Source organism: Anas acuta, chromosome 7, assembly GCF_963932015.1.
Source record: "Anas acuta chromosome 7, bAnaAcu1.1, whole genome shotgun sequence".
NCBI classification, from domain to species: Eukaryota; Metazoa; Chordata; class Aves; order Anseriformes; family Anatidae; genus Anas; species Anas acuta.
In genome coordinates this window covers 3,857,780-3,879,396 of record NC_088985.1, presented here as the reverse complement: position 1 = coordinate 3,879,396, position 21,617 = coordinate 3,857,780, and the positions used below count along the sequence as shown (strand labels likewise).

The 21,617-nt window shown below is 42.7% G+C and overlaps 1 protein-coding gene across 2 annotated transcripts in view; it reads left to right on the top strand.

Moving 5' to 3' along the window:
- Positions 1 to 21,617, top strand: part of IPMK (inositol polyphosphate multikinase) — a 40,126-nt gene that overhangs the window by 7,588 nt on the left and 10,921 nt on the right. For both annotated transcript variants that reach the window (XM_068689223.1, XM_068689224.1), the window contains exons 3-4: positions 11,811 to 11,907; positions 18,464 to 18,636. In XM_068689223.1, the coding sequence (XP_068545324.1) occupies positions 11,811 to 11,907; positions 18,464 to 18,636 (270 nt within the window). The remainder of the gene's footprint in view (positions 1 to 11,810; positions 11,908 to 18,463; positions 18,637 to 21,617) is intronic.

Below are 21,617 nucleotides of genomic sequence, written 5' to 3'. Positions count from 1 at the left end.
GCTGGATTAGCCTTCTGCTGGCTGTCTTGTGAACACGACAGAGGGCCGTAGCCTGCGTGAGCAGATCACCAGAAATTTGCTTCCCCATCGTGGGCAAACAATGGGTGTTTCCTACAGAGCACAAAGCAGGGTGCTATTCCTAGTAGCAATTCCTACTCAGACTGTCACAGAATCACAGAATTGTCTAGGTTGGTAGAGACCTCAAGATCAACGAGTCCAACCTCTGACCTAAAGTGAGTCGTTAGCTCACTTTTCTACTTTCCAGATACAATACCTTCAGTTTAGCAGTTTATAAAAAAAAAAAAAGGGAAAAAAAGGGCAAACTTCTAAATACTGTGCTTCTTTCTTACAAGATTGTTTTACCACTACAACAGCACGTGACATTCTCTACTGATGGGAGAAACGGCTTTTCATGATTCTCTGTTATAAGGGAGGCGAAAAAGTGGAGCATAACAAGGTTATCATGGGTTGCTTCTATGATAAAATGGAGTGGAATAATAAGGTGTTTGTAGCCATTGTTAATAACTTGCTATGTATAGTTATCTTAACTTAGTGTTGGAGTGTGACTTCCCAGTGGTAACGTCCGCTTTCTATTGATTCTGTAAATATGAATAGTTATCAAATTAAAATAATAATGTTTTAGCTTTGTTTCTGCAAACTCCCTTCCTAAACCTGAGGGCATGAACTTGGTATAAACACAGGCTGTGTAACCGTGAAATGTTCTACCAGGTCTTCTAATACCCTTATCTGATTAAAAAGTTGGACTTCTTAAACCTTGAATAGCTACAAAATACTTTGTTTTCAGTAGATATGAGCAGCGAGAGCAGGAAAAGGAGTTGATGTAGAAGGGTTGTGGTTTTTTAAGGACTATCTACGCCGATGATCAGTTGTTTCCATCTAATGGAAATACTCGGTGAGGATGTGTAGGCGGAGGCACCGCGAAGGACTGCTTTTAAAGGAGTTTCAGGAGGGAGCAGGGATGTGGAAACACGAAAATAGTGATGTTTGAAAATGCCATGTAATACCTTATGTATATATTATGTTTCCATTAAAGAAAATAAATTGCTGCAAGGCAGTATGTGTTTATGGTAGGCTGCCTACACATGCATACTAAGAAATCCATAAAAGCGTGCTGCTTCTCAGTCCGTTTTGGTTTTTAACTTCACCCTGCCTTGTGCCAGGGCAGACGTGTACATGCTGAAGCAGCCTGATTCAATCCAGCAGTGTCAGGAGAGGGAAGAAGCCCATCAGCCCTCCTACAGTCAGCTCTTCTGGCAGATGAGCTGGGAGCTGGGAGAAAAGCATCCTTTGGAAGGAAAGGTCAGCACAGCCTCTGGAAGAGGTAAAACCTTTGTGTTTTACAGGGTACAGAGCTTGTCTCAACCATACCAGGCTGGACCTACGAGCACCGTGTGCTAACGTAACAATCTCTTCCTATTTAAGAGCTCTCCTGTTCAGCAGAGGGTTTTTCTTAATTTGTCACGTCAAGAATGTAGCTTTGCAGAAACGACTGTCCTGTTGGTGCCCTGCAGAGGGGGAGGAAGCTGGAATGTCATGCTTTAAATAGGACAGCTGCTTTTGTGGGCACAAAAGGATGGAGCTTAGGCTGCAAATATTTAAAACTAAGGAAGAGAATTTACAGTTGTTGGAGCTGGCTTCCCAGCTACGGTTTCCTCCAAGCTCTGTGTTCAGCAGGAAGAGACGGAGGGTTTCTCCTGCATTCAGCAGGCCAGTAGAAGGTTGGTGGGCCATTAGGAATGATGGCACTTTCAATTCTGATTTCTGGCAGTTGCTTCACAGGGCTGTAAAAGCTCTGTTAGTACGTGTACCTGTTCTGAGCGTGGCATATTGACATTTTAAAGGTTGGTAATTCACTAGCTAATAAACTGGGATTTTATGCTTGACAGATCAATAAATGTCCCCATAAGCTTTTATTTGAATTGCCCTTTTGCTCTCCTGCAGCGACTGCGTGATGGTTGGGGTGCATGAAGTACTCCTTCCCCCCTCATCCTGCCTGCCGAAAACTGTCCTCTCTGAGAAACTTCTTGCAGCATGGACAACTTCCAACAGTTAGCATTTTTTTCCCTCTTTGCTAGTGGCTGCGTGTCAGAATTGTCATAGCTGGTGCTCGTGTTGTTGCCAAATCATGGCTCCAAATAGCATACCTGCAATACTAGTAACGTTTCCAAGGCTGTTGTGAGGTGAGTCTTACCCAGATTCTCAGATACCCTTATCCCAGAGGGCACGTTTGTGATTTTGGGGGTTGGAGTGAAAAGGCAGACGGGGTTCTCCTGGTCCCAGCTCAGCTCTGGCAACCTCCTACCTCTGCCTGAGTGCTTGGGAGCCGAGAGCTGATTCACCCCACGTAGCGTTGGGAAAAGATAATTGGGCTTGTCATTTGGCCCTTCTGGAGAACAGTTCTTCTCCCGCTGCCAGTTACTGACGGCTCTGCTAACTGCTCTAGCAGTACGCGGAAAGTTCAGGGTTCGAGCCCTGCTGACATATTACATGAATGCAAGGAAGCTGTTCCCGCTGTAGATAGTAGAAATTGTTTTTCGCTCTTGTTACATGTCTGGAAAACAAAGCCAGGATGTAGGAGACGCAAATAACTCCAGCATGTAAAAGAGATTTAGGTTAGGTGAGAGTCAGGCGCTTGAAAGCTAGGAAGTAATGGTTGCATGGTCGCCCGCACGATTGTTGTTGTGAACTTGTGTTGGATGCATTATAATGCAACTTTCAATAGGGTGATGACCCGTCTTTTTGTTTTCTTTCCCCTAAAGAGCTTACCCGTTTTACAACCTGTACATGGGGCAGAATGAAAATTGTTTGTGCAGCTTGTGTTGTCCCTCTTGCAGCAGTTAGTCTTTGACTTTGTGACCAGAGGAGAACGGGTGTGTTAGAGAATCACCACTTAGATTAACATTCCTTGTGCTCCTGTGGGTACAGAGAAGAAAAGGGCAGGAAGTATGCCTGTTTGGACCATTATCAATACTTTTATCCTTGTTTTATTTCATTCTCTATAACCTGTCGTTGCTTTTGTGCCACAGCTTTTCATGAGCTTGATGCTTTCTTTTTAATTTTTTTTTCCTTTTTGCATCATCTGATTTTAATTGGTATTCGAGCAGCTTCAGGCAGTGCAGAAGACTTCTAGTGACTTCCCTCCCCCTCCATGGCATCAAATCAAGCCAGCAGCCTGAAAGATGTGTTTTGGCCTGGAAGCTTTTGCACAGAGTTGCAAGAACTGACTCATAAGGCTCAGCCCTCTTTCAGCCTATATAGCACAAATCACGATAAGCAGCCTGTGTTCTGTAAACTGTTCTCTGCTAGTGACAGAAAACAACAGGGATCAGGGAGGGAAAGCGTGTCTTGCTTCAGGATGAATTACCCTATTTTATAAACTCAGCTAACTGGTTTTATAGTCGTGATTTAGATGATTATTCTTGACTGAAAAAGGAGTGGATGATGGCCATAGTGCTGCTGTTGTGTACTAAAATATCCTTATCCTGTGATCAAGTCTCCAGCTAAGGTTCTGAGTTTAAGTCTTGTATGGACAAAGCTTCAAGAAATAGGATGCACCCTTCTCTTAAACATCTCATATGGGGGATGCAGTGCCTTGCCTGAACCTTTCCTTACTCCTGTTCCCAGAGCTGTAGCTCGATACCCTGAAATGTTGGCGTTTGCTGTGTCTCGTTCTGGGACGTCAATGTCTGCTGCATCCCCAGAAGAGGTAGTGGCACTGCAGTGACTCAAGTTGTCTGCTTGCAAACATCATGAGTGCGCTCTGATACACTCCCTGTCTGCCCCCATCATCGTTCCTCCTGCTGAGAAAATGCTCAGGAGGGATTTGTTGCATTGGGGATATAAGCAAATTGAAGTTCCCAAACCAGTGTGTGAAACTGTCTTGTGCTCTGTACTTAAAACCACAAGCCTAGACAGAAGTATTGTAATAAAGGGAAGGACATGCAGTACTCCTCAGCTAATGAGAAGAAAATGACTTTGTGACCAAATTGTGAAATACTTACTGCTTGTATTTGTGTATTTTTTTAAATTAGGAGTGGTCTAAGGAGAATGAAGGATGAGGTCTAATAATCTGCTGAGTTCTTCTACTGTCCTATAAGCACTCAGATTTTTTTTGTACTTCAGGTCACTATTAAATGACTTAAAGCCTGCTGTACCAGGACAATAAGGCTTAAATTTGTGGCAATTTTTTTTGTGATTCTTGTACCCTGCGGCAAAAACAAGTTTGGGAGAGCCACGCTCTGCGGTAGAAAATTACCCTAAAGAGTCCGCTGGGCATCTGTTTGCTGTGTTCCTTGTACATTGTGTGCCACAATAATCTACAGTCCCCTTTAATAAATCTAAGAAAAGCCTGTAAAAGGAGGCAGTCAAAGGCCATTGCTGCAATTTGATGCTAGCGGGGAACTACTGGGTGGAGTTGGTAACAGACCAGGTTGCCTACAGTCCATGCTGTGCAAGCATGCAGGAAAAAAACAATCCCGTTGTCTTATAAACCTGATTTTGAGGAAAATTCCTTTCCAAGAGCAGATCCTGCTGAAAATTAAGCAAAAATACAGGGTTTTAATGGGCATGTCCATGGAATGTTAAATTGGGTTAAGTTACACTACAGTGCCCTTGCTATGCTAGAGGGTAATGCAAGCACTAACTTTTTCAGACTGAATCAAGTTTCAGTTCATTTATGATGGTAGGTATTTAAAAATCAGGATGAAGCTCTAAAGGTGTGTTGTAGTTAGGCAGAAAATACAGCAGTTGATGCATCACAGGCTTATTTCCAAAAAAGATGTGGTTGGTAAGCTGCTGGTATGGTGTTCTTCATCATCCAGGTACCAGGTTAACCATCAGTAAACTGGAAAGTCCATGTGGCATGATGTTGAATGTCTTGCTGTGCGTGTAACGTGCTTGGTGAAATTCCTCCAATGTCCCATACTTAGGGAGCAAGTTGGTAGTAATTGTTTTTTCAGCTTTTGTGTGTTTATTTTCTTCTAATGTGTGTATGTGTGTGAATATATATATAAAAATATAAAAAACCAAACCTCTCCCTGAAGACAAAGCAAAGTGAATGACTTGACTCGCCATGCCCAAGTGTAACATTTCCCTTCCCCAGATTTGTTTTTCTCCTGTGCCTGCCTGGAGCAGACTATGCCCAAAGGCGTGCTAAGGTTTTTTAGTGTTATTACTGTGCCTGTAGCTGGTTCTGTAATTTCCAGTTGTGCTCAGGGCATGTGGGTGTGGGACTCCAAAGGGTTAGTTATTCAAGGCAACCAAAAAAATGCCTCCAGCTATTACAAAACAGCTACTCGGATGTTAGTAAAATAGCTTAGATGACTAAAATTATCAAAATTTCATCAAGCACCACTGGATGTTCTCAAGGGAAGATAAAGATGTGACTTTAAGTGTTTCGGGAGTGTTGGTGGCAGAATGTACCTGGAAGGCAGTTTCAGCAGGGTGCCTTGGCCTGACACCTTCTCAGTGAGCGAAACAGACGGGGATCAGCTGGATGCTAACACCGCCAGGCTCAGGTTGGTTTAAGCTACCATGAAACTGCACCTTGAGGGTAATGCTGCAGTACATTCTTTGTGAGAGCTGCCTCTCGCAGCACTGGAAAAGAAAAATCCAACTCGTGTCTGTCAGGACTTGTCTTCCCTTTCCGTCTCTTTGAAATGCAAAATGAAGTTTTGCCTATATAACTGCTTCAGGGTTCCTCCCACCCCTTGTTCTCTCTTGCAGCCTAGCTTGAATCTTCAGATTCAGTGCTTTCCAGAAACAAAGGGTAGTGCCTATTAATGTTCACAGAAAGTGGGACAGTGGTCGTGGCTGATTTCTCTTTTTATCCCATTGTTCTACCATTTTACTTTTCTGTCAATAGTTCCAGTAATAATTCAAACTCAGAAATAGTTGGAGTTGGTTCAAAACATCTTCTTGGAGCAGAAAGTTCGTGTGGAAACAGTCTAGCTGCTGCCCTTGCTCAGCTTGGTTTTACATCTACGAGGATCTCGAGGTAGTGGTTTCTGAGCAGGTCAGTATCTTTTTTCCCTGAACACGCAAAGCAGCGGTCACGTTGCACCACTTGGAGCGTTGCTGTAACAGAGCTGTTATTTTCATGCAATAGTTGTACAGATAGATGAGAACTGGCTGTACTGTATTTCTTTGAGGAAGGTATGGACTAGCAAAGGGACTTGACTTTTTGCCTTGAGATTTGCTGCATTTCTCTGACCGCTGATGGCTCGGCTTTTTGCAGTGGGTGACTTGAGGACAGCGTCACTACGGCGCTGTCGGGTGGACAGTAAGTGCTGCTGAACTAAGAAGGAAGAGTAGGGGAAGAAGTGTTTAGTGTGTTAAAATTGAAACTTCCTTATCAGATGACCAGCTAGGCTATGTTCGCCTTAGTTTGGCTTCTAGCGGGGAGTAGCAAGCACAAGCATGATGCTTCTGTCTCTGTTGTATGTACAAATACATAAACCAAACGTAGGTTCTGGAATAGCAAACTTCACCTGCAATTTGTCTGGTGTTGTTGAATTAGATTCAACTTAGGAGTCTCTTGACCTACTCAGAAGGCTGCTTAGCAGGTGTCCATGCTGTTGATGTAATTATAATCATCTACACTTTCCTGGGTATCTTCTTCAAGAGTGCACTTTTTAAAAAAAATAAAAATAAAAAATCTGATTATGGTGCCAGGCTTGTTGCACATCCTGACAGAAGAATTATCTTTGGCTTCAAAGAGCCCTCAAGTGGATTGGAGACTCCAGCTTCCTACAGAGCTGAGGTTGGGCATAACATCTGCCTGCATTCCTGAGTTGTGAACCTAGGAGAGGCGGAAGGGCAGGAGGAAGCTCAGTTCTGTGGCAAGAGGTTTGTGATGAAACATCATCCCTACTTTGTGATTTGGACTGAGAACTTCCTGATGCCCACCGCCCTGCTCTGTGCCCAGCTGGGTGCCTTCCAGCAGCTGCAGGGTCTGTGTGGGGGTAAAGCAAATAACTTCAACTTGCTTTCTTGTTATTTTTTTGTTGCCTGGGAGTCTTGTGGGATGAAAGATGAGATGGGAGTTTGCTGTCTCGTGAAGAGGGAAGCAGCCCTTTGGTGCTTGTGATGGGGTGGGGTGGAGTGCCTGCTTGCGTCTTCCAAATATTTCCTGCCTTGCTTCTGAAGTACGTGGCTGTGGGAAAGGAAGGGGGTCTAGACGATCTGTCCCGACCCAGCTTATCTCTGGCTGTTTTGGAGAACTTGCTGCTTGTGGCATCCGCTGCTCTTTGCTCACAGCCCTGCATGGGGTTTGTTGGGCGCTGCTGCTGGTGGTTGTGCCCGACTGCTGCCTTCTGGCTGCTGCTGCTGAAGGTCTGAAGCTCTGCCACATCCTTGGAAATGGGTCAGGGTTTGCTTCTCCTCTTGTGAGGATAATTCCATGCCTCAGGCTGCAAATCTCGCTAGGGTCAGCCCAATTTTGACTATATAAAACATGTGGAAGCGGATAAAATAGGACCTGCTCTTTTTTTGGCATTGCTAGAAAATGTCTGGTTTGATAAACATCGCCAAATAAGTATCTCTTGGGGAGATGTCAAAGCTTACTTTCACAGCCTTCATTTTTTGGAAGCTAAGATGGCCAGCTCCTTTCTGTAACTTTTTTTTTTTTCCCTGACTCCTGGGAGGAGGACAGAATTGGTGCAGGTGTACGCCATTCTTATTTGAAAATTCATCTGCATGATCAGACTGTGGAAACATAAATATATCCTGAATTGTTTTAAGCTTTTCTGGTCTTTCTGTAGGTATTTTCTATGAGTGACTATCATCTAATGCATAGTGCAGCTATATTTTGGATAGGAAAATAGCAATTCATTACAATAGCATTTAGTACAACAGCATTCGTAAATATTTAACTTTCGGAATTACTCTGGTATCAGATTTTTTTTTGGATATAAACAGAGCTGGCCCAACTCCAGTCATATTTGTGGAAAGAAATACTGCAGACAAGTCAAAACATGATGGTACTACTTTGAAAAAGAAGCAAAAGCTTTCCGAGTTGTAAAGCTGTGTGGTTATGAATTGCTCAGTGCAGAGCTGCTGCTAGAACCTCGGCTTTTTTGGCCCTCGTACTTGCCTGGTATAACTGGGCGGTGTAGGAGTCCGGAGGGAAATGCTCACACACTCAGGTAATTAAAGTCTGTGATATAATGCGTACACGCAGGGAGACAGAGCTAAGGTTGCACTATCATCTGTAAATCTTGTATTTGCTAATTGGAGTGTGTGGCTTCTCAGCTGTTTGCCACCCAGGAACCCCCTAAGAAATAAGCTGGGAGCTGAGCTCTGCGCCTGCTGCTGGCGGCTGCTTGTGTACCCCGAGGCTCTGCAAGCGACAGCACCACTGCTCAGGGACAGCTTATGGTAACAAGAAAAGGGGATGGTTGGGACTGGCCCAGCATTTCTAGTTTCCTACTCAAATCGCTTTTAAATAAATGCATGTTTTAAAATCTATGTTTTCCAAATCAGCTCTTTTACGTACTTGAAGAAATTGCGTTGAAGCTACATTTTCATCAAGGCGGTGTCTTTCCACCAGGACACTTGAAGATGGGTCTGTACTGCCAGAACTGGTTTCCTGTTGAAATTTAAACATTTGCTCTGCCCTCCCTCAGTCATTTCTGTGATTAGCTAGTCTTTACAAAACAAAGGAGAGCGAATGTCATGCTGCTTTAAATACGGAAAAGAACATTCCCGTTCTTCCAAGCAGCCCCCCTGTTTGCATTAAAAAACAGATGAATCTGTTTGGATCAGACTTAGCAAAACAAACAGAGTGTACTTTGGATTAAAAACTAAGGGAGGGTGAATTTGCCTCAGAATTAAAACATTCTGAGTAGCTGGAAATTATGACTTCATGGTGTCTATTAGACTATCGAGCTGCCACAGAACATATCTGGGGCATGTTCTTCCTATGAGTTAGCTGCAGTACTTTGTAATGGACATGTTGTGAGCCCTCCAAATGTCAGCATCCTGTTTACTTGCTTTTAAGCCCAGCAGCAACTGCATTTCATGTCTCCAGTTTGTGCTGTTGGAAGAATGGGTCCTGTGATGTGTAGGAGGGATACCTACCCCGGCTGAGCTGACGCCGACTTGTTCTGCAGTTCTCGATTTGCTGGATGAAGAGGTCATGTACAGTAAAGCAGAAAGAGCTTAGGTTTGTCAGTGTGTGCTCAAGAAACAGGCCTGTCATTACGTGCAAAACCCAGCAGCTGCTTTTCCAATAGAGGTGGAGTATTGCTAACATAAATGAAAGCACAATGGTTTACTTGTAAAGGTTGTGCCCAGGGTAAGTGATAACCTCTTCTCCAGTGAGTTTGCCAGCTCTGTCAGCAGCAATACCTTCCAGGGTATGGGATGTGTGGTTTATTTCTTCTGTAAATTTAGGGTTGTTTTTGTCATATACCCATTTGTATTGATCACTCTGAATGACACCTAAACATGTAGCTTCTTAGTGGGTTGGATGAAACGAGCTGAAATGCCCGTTGTTGCTGGTTTAGCCCCTTTCTAATGAGCAGGAGTGGTTTTCTCCTGTCTAAGAATGATTGTAATTCCTGAAATGTCCGTTTTTGTTGCTTTTGCCCACACCAAATGACTTCCTCTGATCTTCATTATCTGAGTGCTTATTCTTGTTTGACATACAAATACATTACAGGCTGAGATTGAGGTCTGTATTAAGGTCAAATAAGTGCTTTGTATGTGTTACGTCAAACTTTAAAAGGGAGTTTATTACTGCTTCAGGGAGCAAGATGACTTCTGGAGAGACAGAAGTAATGCACTTAATTCTGTTATGCTGAGGTAATGATACTGAACACTACATTACTGTGACTCTTTCTCCATTTAAAATGCCTTGTATCAGTGTATTAAGGATGGAAGAAGATACCTCTTCTGGAGTTTCTTTTTTCCTTGTTTGGCCTTGACTTTGGGCTATTACACCCAATTACCTGAACACCTCTGCTGTATCCCACGTCTTGAAATACCCAGAAGCACACTGTTAGTTATTTGCTAAGTCTTTAGCACTGGAACCTACTGTCAGGGTTTCAAAGGTGAGTTACAGCAAGAGTCTTTCCTTTTTAATGGTCTCCCCATACGCTCCTTTCTCTGTCTTTCCTAAAATCCTGTTTTGCCAGTAAGTTAGTTCCCAGAGGAAGAGTATTCGTGCAGGGTGCAGCCTAATTCCCTGCCTGTTAGCTGAGGGGTGCCACAGCAGCAGGCAGAAATGGGCTTTGTGCTGCTCGTCTGCAAACAGCCACGGTGGGAAGTCCTGGCAGCCTGTGCTCCAGTCCTGGCCCAGCAGTGGGATCGGTCAGTGGGACCCTTCAAAGGGAGGGTCTTTGCCCCAGCATCAGGTCTTTCTCTCTTCCCCTCCACCTGCATTTTTTTTTCCCTTCCTTCCTTCGTTTTCTCCTTTCAGAGCAAGCTGCATCGCAGTCTCCCAGGGAGATCACTGTCTTCTGCTGGCAACATCTGATGCTTATCAAAGCAATGTTGCATCAATAAAAATAAACAGCAGCAGCTGATCTCAGGGACGAGCAAAGTTGTTTTTATTTTTTTTGTCTCTGCACGCAAAGTATCAGCCTAGCAGCTTGCCTTAACAGGGGGAAAGCCACTGTTACCTGTAGCCCTTGGAGATTTGAGTTTGGCCCGTACAAGATTTCTGCAATGAAAACTAAATTTAGCACAAACCCACACTGACCAACTTCATCTTCCTGCTGCTTGAGGCTCTGCCTAGAGTCACACCGCAGCGTTGGCTGTAGCCGAGGCTGCCTGGTGTGAAATAGCAGCTGGACTTCAAGTTCGGGGCTTTTTCCTCTCTAGAGGTATTAATGTTAGAAATGTAGGGTTGTGTATGCCGACGTGTGAGCTGCCTGTAGCTCCTGCTGCAGGGTGTTCTCCGCCGTGGCTGAGTGTCAGTCTGAAAGCCAGGAGCTGAGCCAGCTCTGCAGAGCTCTGAGATGGGAAATTTATTCTTTTTGCATTGCTTCTGACTTCGCAGCGTGCTCTGCCTGCACTGCTGTGCGTTGCACACTGAGGCGAGAGCAGAGCTGTGGCTTGTCCCTGTCACCTGTGTGCGGTGTCTGGGGGTATTGCTGTGCAGCTCCTGCAGGACTGGGGCAGGACACGAGCCTGGGGCATCAGAGCAAAGGTAGCTGCAAGGGCTTATACTATCCCAGGCTTGGCTGTAACTGCGTGAAGGTTTGTTCCTTCAGCAGCATAAGCCTGCTGCTGTTTGCAAACTGTTCTTGTTTTCCTAACAAGAGATGGGAAAAAAAATGTTAAAAGACTTTAAGCAGATGAAGACGCATGCATTTGAATTGTTCATTGTTTGTCTGGAGTAGTTACAGGATGAGTTGTTTGGAGGAAATAAGGAAACGCTCGCCAGTCTGAGTTTGTGTGCGCTACCTGATAAAGCTTTAGATTTGTGATACAGTGGAGTAATCCCAAACAGCCTTGGGTTCAGGATGGGAGGACCCCCTTTTCATTGAATAGACTTCAACGCTAACAATTGCAGTTGAGATTTTTATTGAAGTTAAGCCATACATTCTTCTTAGTTAGAGTTGATCTATCTTTTCCACCTGAAAAATTGAAAGCATGGATACCACTCACTTGTCTCAGATTGTGATAATTCGTATTTTCATCTTCTATGTTTTTAAACGTGAAGTAGGAATCCTAAATTTATGAAAATAAACACTGCTAGAAATGATAATTACGGGACAACAGGAAGTATAAAGTGAATGTTTTAAACTCATTATTTGTCTCCCCCTCCCCTTAATTTATTTCAGGTTTATGACTCTGACTGTTGCGACAGCATTCTTCTGGAGCTGCGGGAGTATCTGCCAAAATACTTCGGTGTCTGGTCACCACCTACTGCACCAAATGGTACTGTTCTAATTTTATCTATTAATCCAAACCTCCTGGAAAAATCTTAGGAAGCCTGATTTTTGGCAGCTGCAAGCTCTGTAGTTTTTTTTTTTTATCTTTTTGGTTTTGTTTTGTTTGCTTCTTTCCCACTAAGAGTACGTTCCAGTTGGCAGTCCTCTGGCTAGGTTTGTTCTTTGGGAGCACCCTCATGGCCCAGGGTAGATGAGGCATGGCCGTTCACATGGCAAACGTTTTGCAAGTAGCTGAACCTGATGCATATGGCCCCAGAGCTGCTGCTTTGGTCTGGACAATGCAGGAGGGGTGGGCTGGATGCCCATTTGTCTGATTAGGCCATCAAAGCAGGACACAGATGCTGTATGGGTGTGTAAGAAGGAAAAAAGTGACAGGATGTGGTCTGAGGTGAGGCGTTCAAGCTGGAATCTGCTACTGGATCTCCAGAGGTTGGATCCCATCACCTTGCCGTATCATACCAAACATATTTTTTGGTAGTTGCCTTGTTTAAGAGCACTGCTTGTCATCCTTTGTTACTGTTTTGAATGGAACAAAGCTCTGGTAGCTTAACTTTGTATAACATGTTAGGAGTCAGAAAGAAAAGGTATTTTTGGAGGACAATTGGAAGATTGTCTCTTCAAGAGAAGATGGAGATATTTCTGATGTGTATTTAAAATAGCAACTATTTTTCTTCTGCTCTTTCTTATTCACATTGGGAGACAGAGCTTCTGGAACATACAGAAGCAAAAGGATGCGCTCGAGTTTATTTAAAGGCAAAGGCACTGAAACTAGAAGCTGTGCTCCGTTAACACAGCTCGATCTTTGGCTTGTGCTGTCCCTTGATAGACTTGTTTTCCCAAGACAGTGGTGAGGCGGCATCCAAAGTCACTGTCTAAATTCTGTAAAAATAAATGCAGCAAGGACTGCGGCAGTACGTAACGCTTTCTTGGCTCAGATTTGCCTTCACGCTTTCATATTTGGCACTAACCCACATAGCTCTACCAGAGCTATCTTCTTCCTTCCCTCCTAATTTTATGTGTGTCACGGAGCTCACTAGTGTCCCCTCCAAACTGTAAATCAATTTTCCCTACTTAGAGTAGGATCTTAAAATGTGTGGTCTAGCTGAGATATGGTAATTCAACATGTCCCTAGTTTACATTGGGAATTAACTAGCACTGTGCAGCATGGGGCTGAATTTTGGCAGGTCTCCATCAGCAGTAGAGAAGTAACCTGTAGGAATGGATGTAGCTGGTTTAAAGGAAGAGCAACACTTGATTATTTTTTTGTTGTTGTTCTTGAAAAAACTCTGCAATATTGGGAGCTTTGACAGAAAGCAGCAGTGGAGGTTCAAACAAAACGCTTGGCTGCCAGCTCTGTTACCCGCAGGATGAATGAGCTTTGTGTAGTCCTGACAGAAATCAAGTGCAGTGGAGATCGAGGACCTCAGCAGAACGTGTGCATGCTGGGGTACGTCCAAAGCTAAGGAGGTGGCCATTCAACGTGGAAGTGCTCTGTTGACCAGCAGGCATTTGCAAATGCACTTTTGCTACTGCCAGGTGTGGAGGAAAACCTCTGTGATGAATTTGCCTTTGTGCATCAGTGCCTGACAGCAGAAGACACCAGAGGTGAGGAGAATCACCACAGTTGTGTTTCGACTGCATAAAAAGTAGGAAATGGAGTTTACAAAAACAGGAAGAGGTAAAGTAGACCCACAGAGTACAGAGAGAGCATGGAAAGGCTATTTTGGGAAGATCAGTGGTGGGGTTTGTGCCCTGTTCCCCCCAGATGAACTGTGGAGTTATCTCTGGCAGCACTGAAAAGATTGGACCTTATGCTTGCTGAGCTGCTCTGGCATGTCCCCGTGACACTAGATGAAGGAATCTAGCTGCTGCAAAGATAACCAGTTATTACGTTCAGATTAGGGTTGTATGTGCAGCTTTTTGCAATCTTGACTTTGGATCCCTGACCTTTCCTTCGTCGGTAACTCCTCCACGTCCTGTGGGGACACAGCTCCAGGCAGCCTCTCAGCAGTGAACCCAGTAACTCCTCTCTGCCGCGGAACTGGGCGTAGGTGACTGCACTTAAATGAAATGAAATAAATCTGTTGGTTACCAGGGCCCTGCTGTGTGCTGCTTGTTCTGGTCTAACTATATACATTCCAGCAGTGTTTGTGTGCAGGAACAACTGCTCGCCCAGAGAGAGGGGATGGCCATAAGCACCTTTGTTTAACATAAAACTCCTTTATTTATGAGACAATGAAGTTCTTTCGTGAGTGGTTTTGTGTGTGTAGCATCTGAGTTGTTATCTTGGGAAGAGGGTTGGGAGTTTGAGTAGCTTCACCCAGACAAGAGAACTGCAGGTTTCCTGTAGAAAAAAGCAAAAACAAAACGGGAATTGAATTTAGGACCACTCTGAACTTAATTTGTGTGCGTTTCTGAGTTTCCATATGACAGGTAAGGATTTCCTTCTACTGAACTTTAATCCTCTAGGTAGAAGAGATGGAGCAATATTCAACATCGTGTATCAATAAAAGCTTATAAATAACTCTTGTTATGCAGAAATCCCATACCGAGTGCTACTGCATGGCAGCCAGGGTGAGAGGGGGATGACACTCCACCTCCCGAAGATAATCTGAAATCGGAGCGAGACAATTGGATTTCAACTTTGGGCTCCCTGGCATTTTCGGTGTTGGGAATTTATTAATAAGCAAGTGGAAAAGTTGTTGCAAAGATATGTGGGAGCATGTTAAGCTTTTTATATCTCCTGCTGAGAGCTGTGCTTTCTGCTGCCGACTTGTTGCTCCTGCATATTTTTTGCAAGCAACTTTACCATTGCTCATTTCATACTGGGCTCTACTTTCTGGTGCCTGAACTGAGAACAGGGTAGAAAAACACAAGACAACTTCAAACCTTTCTTTTCTTCTGCTGCTGAGAGCAGCTGAGGCTTTTTTTTCCCTCTTTATTCATATGTTTTGAGAGGTGCCTTGCAGATTATGAAAAGAAGTCAGATGCCTGGAGTTATTCTGTGACTTCTGACTCCAGCAAGTACTGAATGCTTCGGCACGTACGTGCTCAAGTCTGCAGTGGTTCGTGCCATACATACTTGCTGAATTTTGGTGGTCTTTTGGTTTGTCTCCTTTGGGACTGCAATAAAATATGTAAATAATATGTCAAACCACATCTTCCCTTCTCTTTCTCTTCTGCTGAAAGAGAGAAAGGGGGGAGGAGAAGCCTCTGAGGAATGATTTGTTTAAGTTCTTGAAATACATGTTCAGGATTATCTACCAAAGCTGAGATACAAAAATCCCAACAAATTCTTTTCTCTGCAGGGGACTTTAATTTAAAGTATTTTTAGATAGTTGAAACGTAATCTATTGGTATGAAGCATGTCTGCAACAGAGATTTTTATCTACTTGTGCAATAGAAAATTATTTGTGTTGATGAATGCATGATTTTCAGATGCTAGGAGCATTCCACATAATAACTTAGAAAATCTGAACTGCTTGAAAAATCTGCATTTGTATTTTTCACAAGACAGGAAGGAGAGCTCTCTGGTTACCTCTTCACAAGATACCAGAAGGGTTGCTGTGTGAAAAATCCCGGTGTGTCCTGATGCTCTGGTTTTGGGGTCTGGGACAGTTGACCACAGATGTTGAACACAACACAAACAGTGCCAGGAAAACCAATGTGTAAACACCTGATGCGTTTTCTGAAGCTGTAATCAGAAAAAAAAAATAGCTCATTGCCATGATTTATCTGTGGTGCCGTTGCCCTCCCTGCGAGGACAAAAAGCTTTTTGAGAGTGGGGGTGTGCTCTGAACAGATGGGACATAATCTTGACTGAGCTGGCAGCTAGCTGGAGATGAAGACTTAAATTATAATTCCAGAAAGTGTGAGAGATGAGTCATTTCTGGATAATACACAGACTTTTCCAAGTAATTAGTATTTCCCAGGGTTAATGATAGCTCCAAAGCTATTTTAATGCCTTTTTTTTTTTTTTTTAATAGCAATTGTTATGTTTTAGGAGGTTTTTAGGGGGGATACTCGAGCTTAGCAGCTCTGAAATGGAAGGAGAAATAAAAAGTGAAATATCTTAAGAAATGCTGAATTTTGGTGCTGTATGCTTAAAAAGAGGGATTTGGATGAGCAGAGCAGAGGATGGCAGATATCTGCGAGCGCTCTTCAAATTTTTGTGATGGAAAGCGCTGAACTACCTTGCCTGCATGTTGTCTGAAAGAATAAGGGCTTGTTTGGGAGATTGGGTTCTGCTTTTCAAACTAGTTGTTTTCATGGGCTCAGTTGTTGTTGCTTTATGGAAACAGATGTTTTGCACTACTTTACATACACATGGTTTAGGGTTTACAAAATAACTCAGACAAACAGCATTGCATCTAAATAATTTGAATAATTTGTGGTAATGTACAGTTTGGATAGTTTAAGTATTTGTAGTAGCGAGTCTGGAGCTGCTCACGAGATAATCCAGTGCATTTGGGGTTGGTGGTGAAGGACAACAGCCGTTCCCTGAGATGTTTTTGTATTGCCCCTGTCCTATGCCATGTCTTTGGCTCAGTGTGTTTGAGAGCCGAGTTCTGAAATTCTTACATTTCATGTAGATGTTGTTTCCTGGCTTGTTTTAGAGTGATGCCACAAATGTATTGATTACCTTAGTTTAGATAGTGTAAAAAAGGCTGGGTGTGAAAGATGATGCTTAGATTTTTACTATTTTTGTTTCAATAATAGAGAGCTGGGAGGTTGTAGGACTCCTCTGGAGTCAGTAGTGTTCCCCAAAACCTCAAAAATGAAAGCTTTGCCAATATCTGACTGAATTTGACCTATGTATGAACACTTTGAATAGAAGTGGCACTTGCAGTCCAGCTTATTCAGAATATGCTCCCTAATAGGGAGAATATCGGTCTGCCTTCCCCTTAGGGGACATCTGATGAGCAAATGTTGGGTTTGTTTGCTATTTGTGGCTTTCTCAAAGTTAAGTGTGAGTTATTTTAGCTTGGGTATCCCTGCAGTTAGAGTTAACAAACCTTGTACATGAGTGAGCTCGTTTATAACCAAACTCTTTTTGCTGTAGACAGATTGATTCCGTAGCCCTGAAGACACTGAAAAGTAATGTAAACTGGTGCACTGAGTTAGTAGAAGACTGGATTTTAGAATAGTATATTGATTTAACACACTTTCCTGGGCATGACTATACAGTTAAAAACATGCTTAGTTCCATTTATAGATAAAGCAAACATCTAAGGATTAAATCAAATCTGTTTCTCAGATTGATGCACGTGTACTTTGGGGAATTGGGTCATTTGATCATGGTGATAATGGTGTAAAAATCAAAGCTCTAAATAGGACACAAGTAATAAAAAACAGTTTCATATCTTTAAGGAAGAGTCTCTACTTACTGAGTAAGAAAGGACATTATTTGTTCCTTTTTTCTTGACTCTAACTGACTTTGTTACTTTTCTGTACAGCTGTGAAATTAAGGCACTTGGTCCCTCTTCCCTCTTTAAAATTTAACTGCAGAGGTTTTTGCTTTCTTTGGCAATCCCATTTGTGATTACGCTGAAGGAATGGGGAAGAACACAGCGTCCGTGTGTACTCAGATTGCATTAAAGCCAAGGAGACACGCTCATGGAGTAGGCTGGGCTCCAAAAGAAAAATGGATTTTTATGGGAGGTTTGGGCCTGATAAAAGCAGGCTTAGCAGAAGCTGATGTGAAGAATGAGAAGGGTGTTGGTGCCCGACCTTTCCTTCGTACACGTCGTGTCCTGCCAAGGGCTGGAGATGTGTGCACGCTTTCTCCAACTGAGTTGTAGGCAGTTACTGGGGGAGTTGGTTTTCTTGGTGTGCTCTGACAACCAGTGCCATAAATCACACTGGAAAATCATCTCTTACCTATGTTGGAGAAAAGCATAAACCAGATTGACTGGGTTTTACATCTTGCTTTAAATCTTCAGGCACTCCGAGGGGCTGGGGCTGTTGTAGTCCACCCACCCAAAAGCACTTCTGGAAGCGGCTGAGAGGCAGCCTAGGATTTGAGCAGTGTTGTCCCCAAAAGATGCCCAAGGAGAAAGGGGGCAAGGGAGGAGAAAAAGGAGACTTGTTGCACTATGAAATGTTAATTTCCTTTTTAAAATGACAGAAAGAGAAAATTGCGGTTTGAATTCTACCCCTCTCACGCAGAAAGAAAACGCAGTCTCCGTTGAAAAAACGGAGTAACCGGTGTGTGCATGTGCTTATTAATGTTATTTGAGGTATGTTACTGCCTTAATAACAGCTCCTCCTCAGTTTCATCTGGACAATAATTTGAATTTGAGTGCCAGGCTAGCACTCTTCAATTATATATTATTTTCTAAACCAGAATGCATTCAGAATTTAATGCCAGCGGAGTTTGCGGCTGCCAGCGACCGTAATTTAGGTTGTATTCAGAGACAAACGTGAGGCCAAACATCATGCGAGTGCTTTAACTATTCTCCCTCCTCCACAGAAGCTCAGCAGAAACTCTGTGATTATTTTGCTTTGCCCCACTGCTAACCAAAGTTTTGTCTTTTCTACAGAGATGTATCTAAAACTGGAAGATGTGACCCGTAAGTTTAATAAGCCTTGCATAATGGATGTAAAAATAGGGCAGAAAAGTTACGATCCGTATGCTTCAGCTGAGAAGATACAGCAGCAGGTCAGCAAATACCCACTGATGGAAGAGATCGGCTTTTTGGTACTTGGCATGAGGGTAAGGACTTGTTTTCTTTTCCAATTCAGCTTATGCTCTGCTCTGTTGTCGAACACCAGATACAGCAGCTAGTTTATCTAACAAATGACAATGCTTTGGAGTTTTGTGTAAATAAAGTGTTATCTCAGTGTGTTGGTAGTACTGGTATCAACTGTCATGTGAAGTATGTTTCAAAACACTGCTTCTCTTCACAAGTGTTTAACTTGGCTGTGCCCCCTTGGAGTCTGTTTGCAGCCTCTCTCTCTATATATACACACATACAGGAAAGGTGTTGGGCTAGATGATAGTCATTCAAAGCTGAATGTAGTTGCAATTGTTTCTTGTTGCATAGCTATTGGTTTTAAAGATTGTAAAGCGTTTTTTTTGGTGTTTAGGCTTGTATCAGAGATCTACAGAAAGGACCAGTCTTCAGAATTTAGTAACAATCTGTGTCCTCTCTAAGTCTTTTTTTATTTTTGATTTGCTTTTATAAAAATAATGTAATTTTTATATTTAGGGAAGAGTAAGTGAGCTTTTCAGAGGTGATATGCATAGTTATAAATAGCTGCTTACAGTCTGCAGTTAAAAAAGCTTTCAATCCAAAGAAAATGTCTTTGAAGCATACGTGCTTGAGGAATGACCGACAGTTGGAGCTTACTCTGAGATGGGTAAAGACCTTCAGATGTCCTTAGTGACTCCGTTAGATTTCCTTCTTTTAAACGTGGAGAAAGATGAATGAGTATTTGTGTATTGACTGCTGTAATACTTAAGCATAAGGAAAAGCTTTACAGAACGTTTATGGATCAGTAACACAAACGCCTGATGCAAGGCATCTGAAGTATTTTTTCCTGCCACAACTGGCACGGGAATACTTCTGGTTTTGATGTGAGGTTTTTGTTGCCATACTCGCATGAAGGAAGCCAGGGCTTTGCAGGCTCTGCATCAGCAAACAGAAATGGCTGGAGACTTTGGTAAGCCTCTACTTTGCTTAGAAAGCAACAGCACCCAGATTGCACCATTGTCTGAAATAATTCTAATCTCCCTGCAGTGTTTTGTACCTAATTGCCTAGGCTCTCAGCCTTAACTTTGTCTTGAGATAAGCTTTTACAGCTATAAATTATAGTGGTCATGAGTAGCAATTATGCAAGCCTGCGAGAGAGCATGTGGGAGTCGAGTCAAAAACCAGTCCAACAGTTTGGATCGAGAAGGAAGGCTGAAGATTATAGGCTTGGATTTGGCTTGTATCATTACGTAACCTTTCTTATCTCATCCGTAAAACAACGTACTTCACGTTCTTTGTGTCCTGACAGCGTAAAAGGGGTGCTTGCTTCCACAGTGTTCAGTGGTTTGGTTTGTAACCTTGTCGTTTACTGGCATCTCGATCCTGTTGCAGAGATTCTTTTGATTCCCTAATTAAAGCTGTGTTTATAATGATGGTTCCCCCAAGCACTGCAGTTTCCCATCCGGTGTTTAACTAGATGAGATGTGTTTTGAGCGTTTGGAACCAAATTGCATGTTGAAGTTATTTTCCAGAAAGATTTCAAAAGGTTCCTCCTCCCCTCACGCAGCACTTAGCAAAGCCCACATTCACAAACAAGGCATTTTCTCTGCTCAGCTTGCCTCCTCTCGATTACGGGGTGCTCTCTGCCTGTCTGTTTGCTTTATTATTCCAGGATTCAGGACGTGATGTAAAACCCTCTCCTGTACAGGCATTTTCTGCCTGTAACAGCTAACATGCTGGGTAAGGGATGCTGGCGTTTGCTGGGCAAACGTGTTTGTGTGGTGTCACACAGCCTAGAAAGAAGAGAGTTTTGATTTTAATCTCTTGGTTCAGAGTTATTTGCAATACTGGGGATGAAGGAGGTATCTCACCGTTTCTATTTTGGAAAAGCAGGAAAGAGGGGGGGGACCAGGAAAAAAATAAACAAGGAAAAATGCAGTTCTCTGTGCTTTTTAAAGCACACAGCATAAAAGCTGTCATGAAGAAAGATACGAACAATAATGTTACACCTTTTTTTAAAACAAAAATGCATTTATAGTCCTTTTTTACCCCAAAAGTCATCGATACAGCTTTTTTTATGCACTGATAAGTAAGTAATCATCTAGTTACACATCCATGCAGACGGTTTATCCCTTGAAAAATGATAATAATCTAACTGGCGGAGCTTTGCTTTATGTACGTGGCTCTGGCATTTGGCACGTGCTAAAGCATGCTCATCTTTATTCACTGAATAGCAGAAGAAATGCACGGAGCCACATTTAGAAAGCACAGTCATTTCAATAGCATTTGTTAAAAACCTATTTCATAGTCAGCGCAGGAGTTCCTTCCGTCAGATGGTTGAGGACAGACGTTTGTTACAGAAGTAGGGAGAGCTCAAATATAAATCTGAACACCAAGTTACAGTTTCAGTAACAGAAATACAGGTTGCAGTATGGTTTTACTAGTCGACATAAATATACAAGAAACATCTTAGCAGCGTATGCAGTATTAAAAATAGAGTGTTTTATTTGCTGTTGAATAAAAGCAAAATGTGTGGGTTGTGATCTTGATTGACAGCCCTTTCAGACTCCACAATTCCCAATTTCTACTTTTTTTTTTTTTCCTTTTTCAGAGCATCTTGATTGCAGTGTTACAGAGCTCACAATTTTTGTGAAACATGTTTTTAAAGCACGGAGCGATGATTATGTAACTTGGCCTGTATAATCCATCATGTGCTGTTGTTTGTGCCTATGATTTATTGCATACATTTATTGCATACATTAATGCAGATACCTTATCAAAGCTGTTTCCAAAAGCAAATTTCCTAATCTACAGCACATGTTCCTGCAAGATATTTTAAAACTAACTGCAGCTGAGACTATTTTCTTTCTGTATGAACCTTTTCTAACACTGCGATTTTTGTAAGCCCTGATATATCAATTAAGATTTAGTAGGGGAACAATAATAAAGCTATTAAATCCTGCATCGAGCATTCCTATTCTTCCTTGGAAAAAAAAAAAAA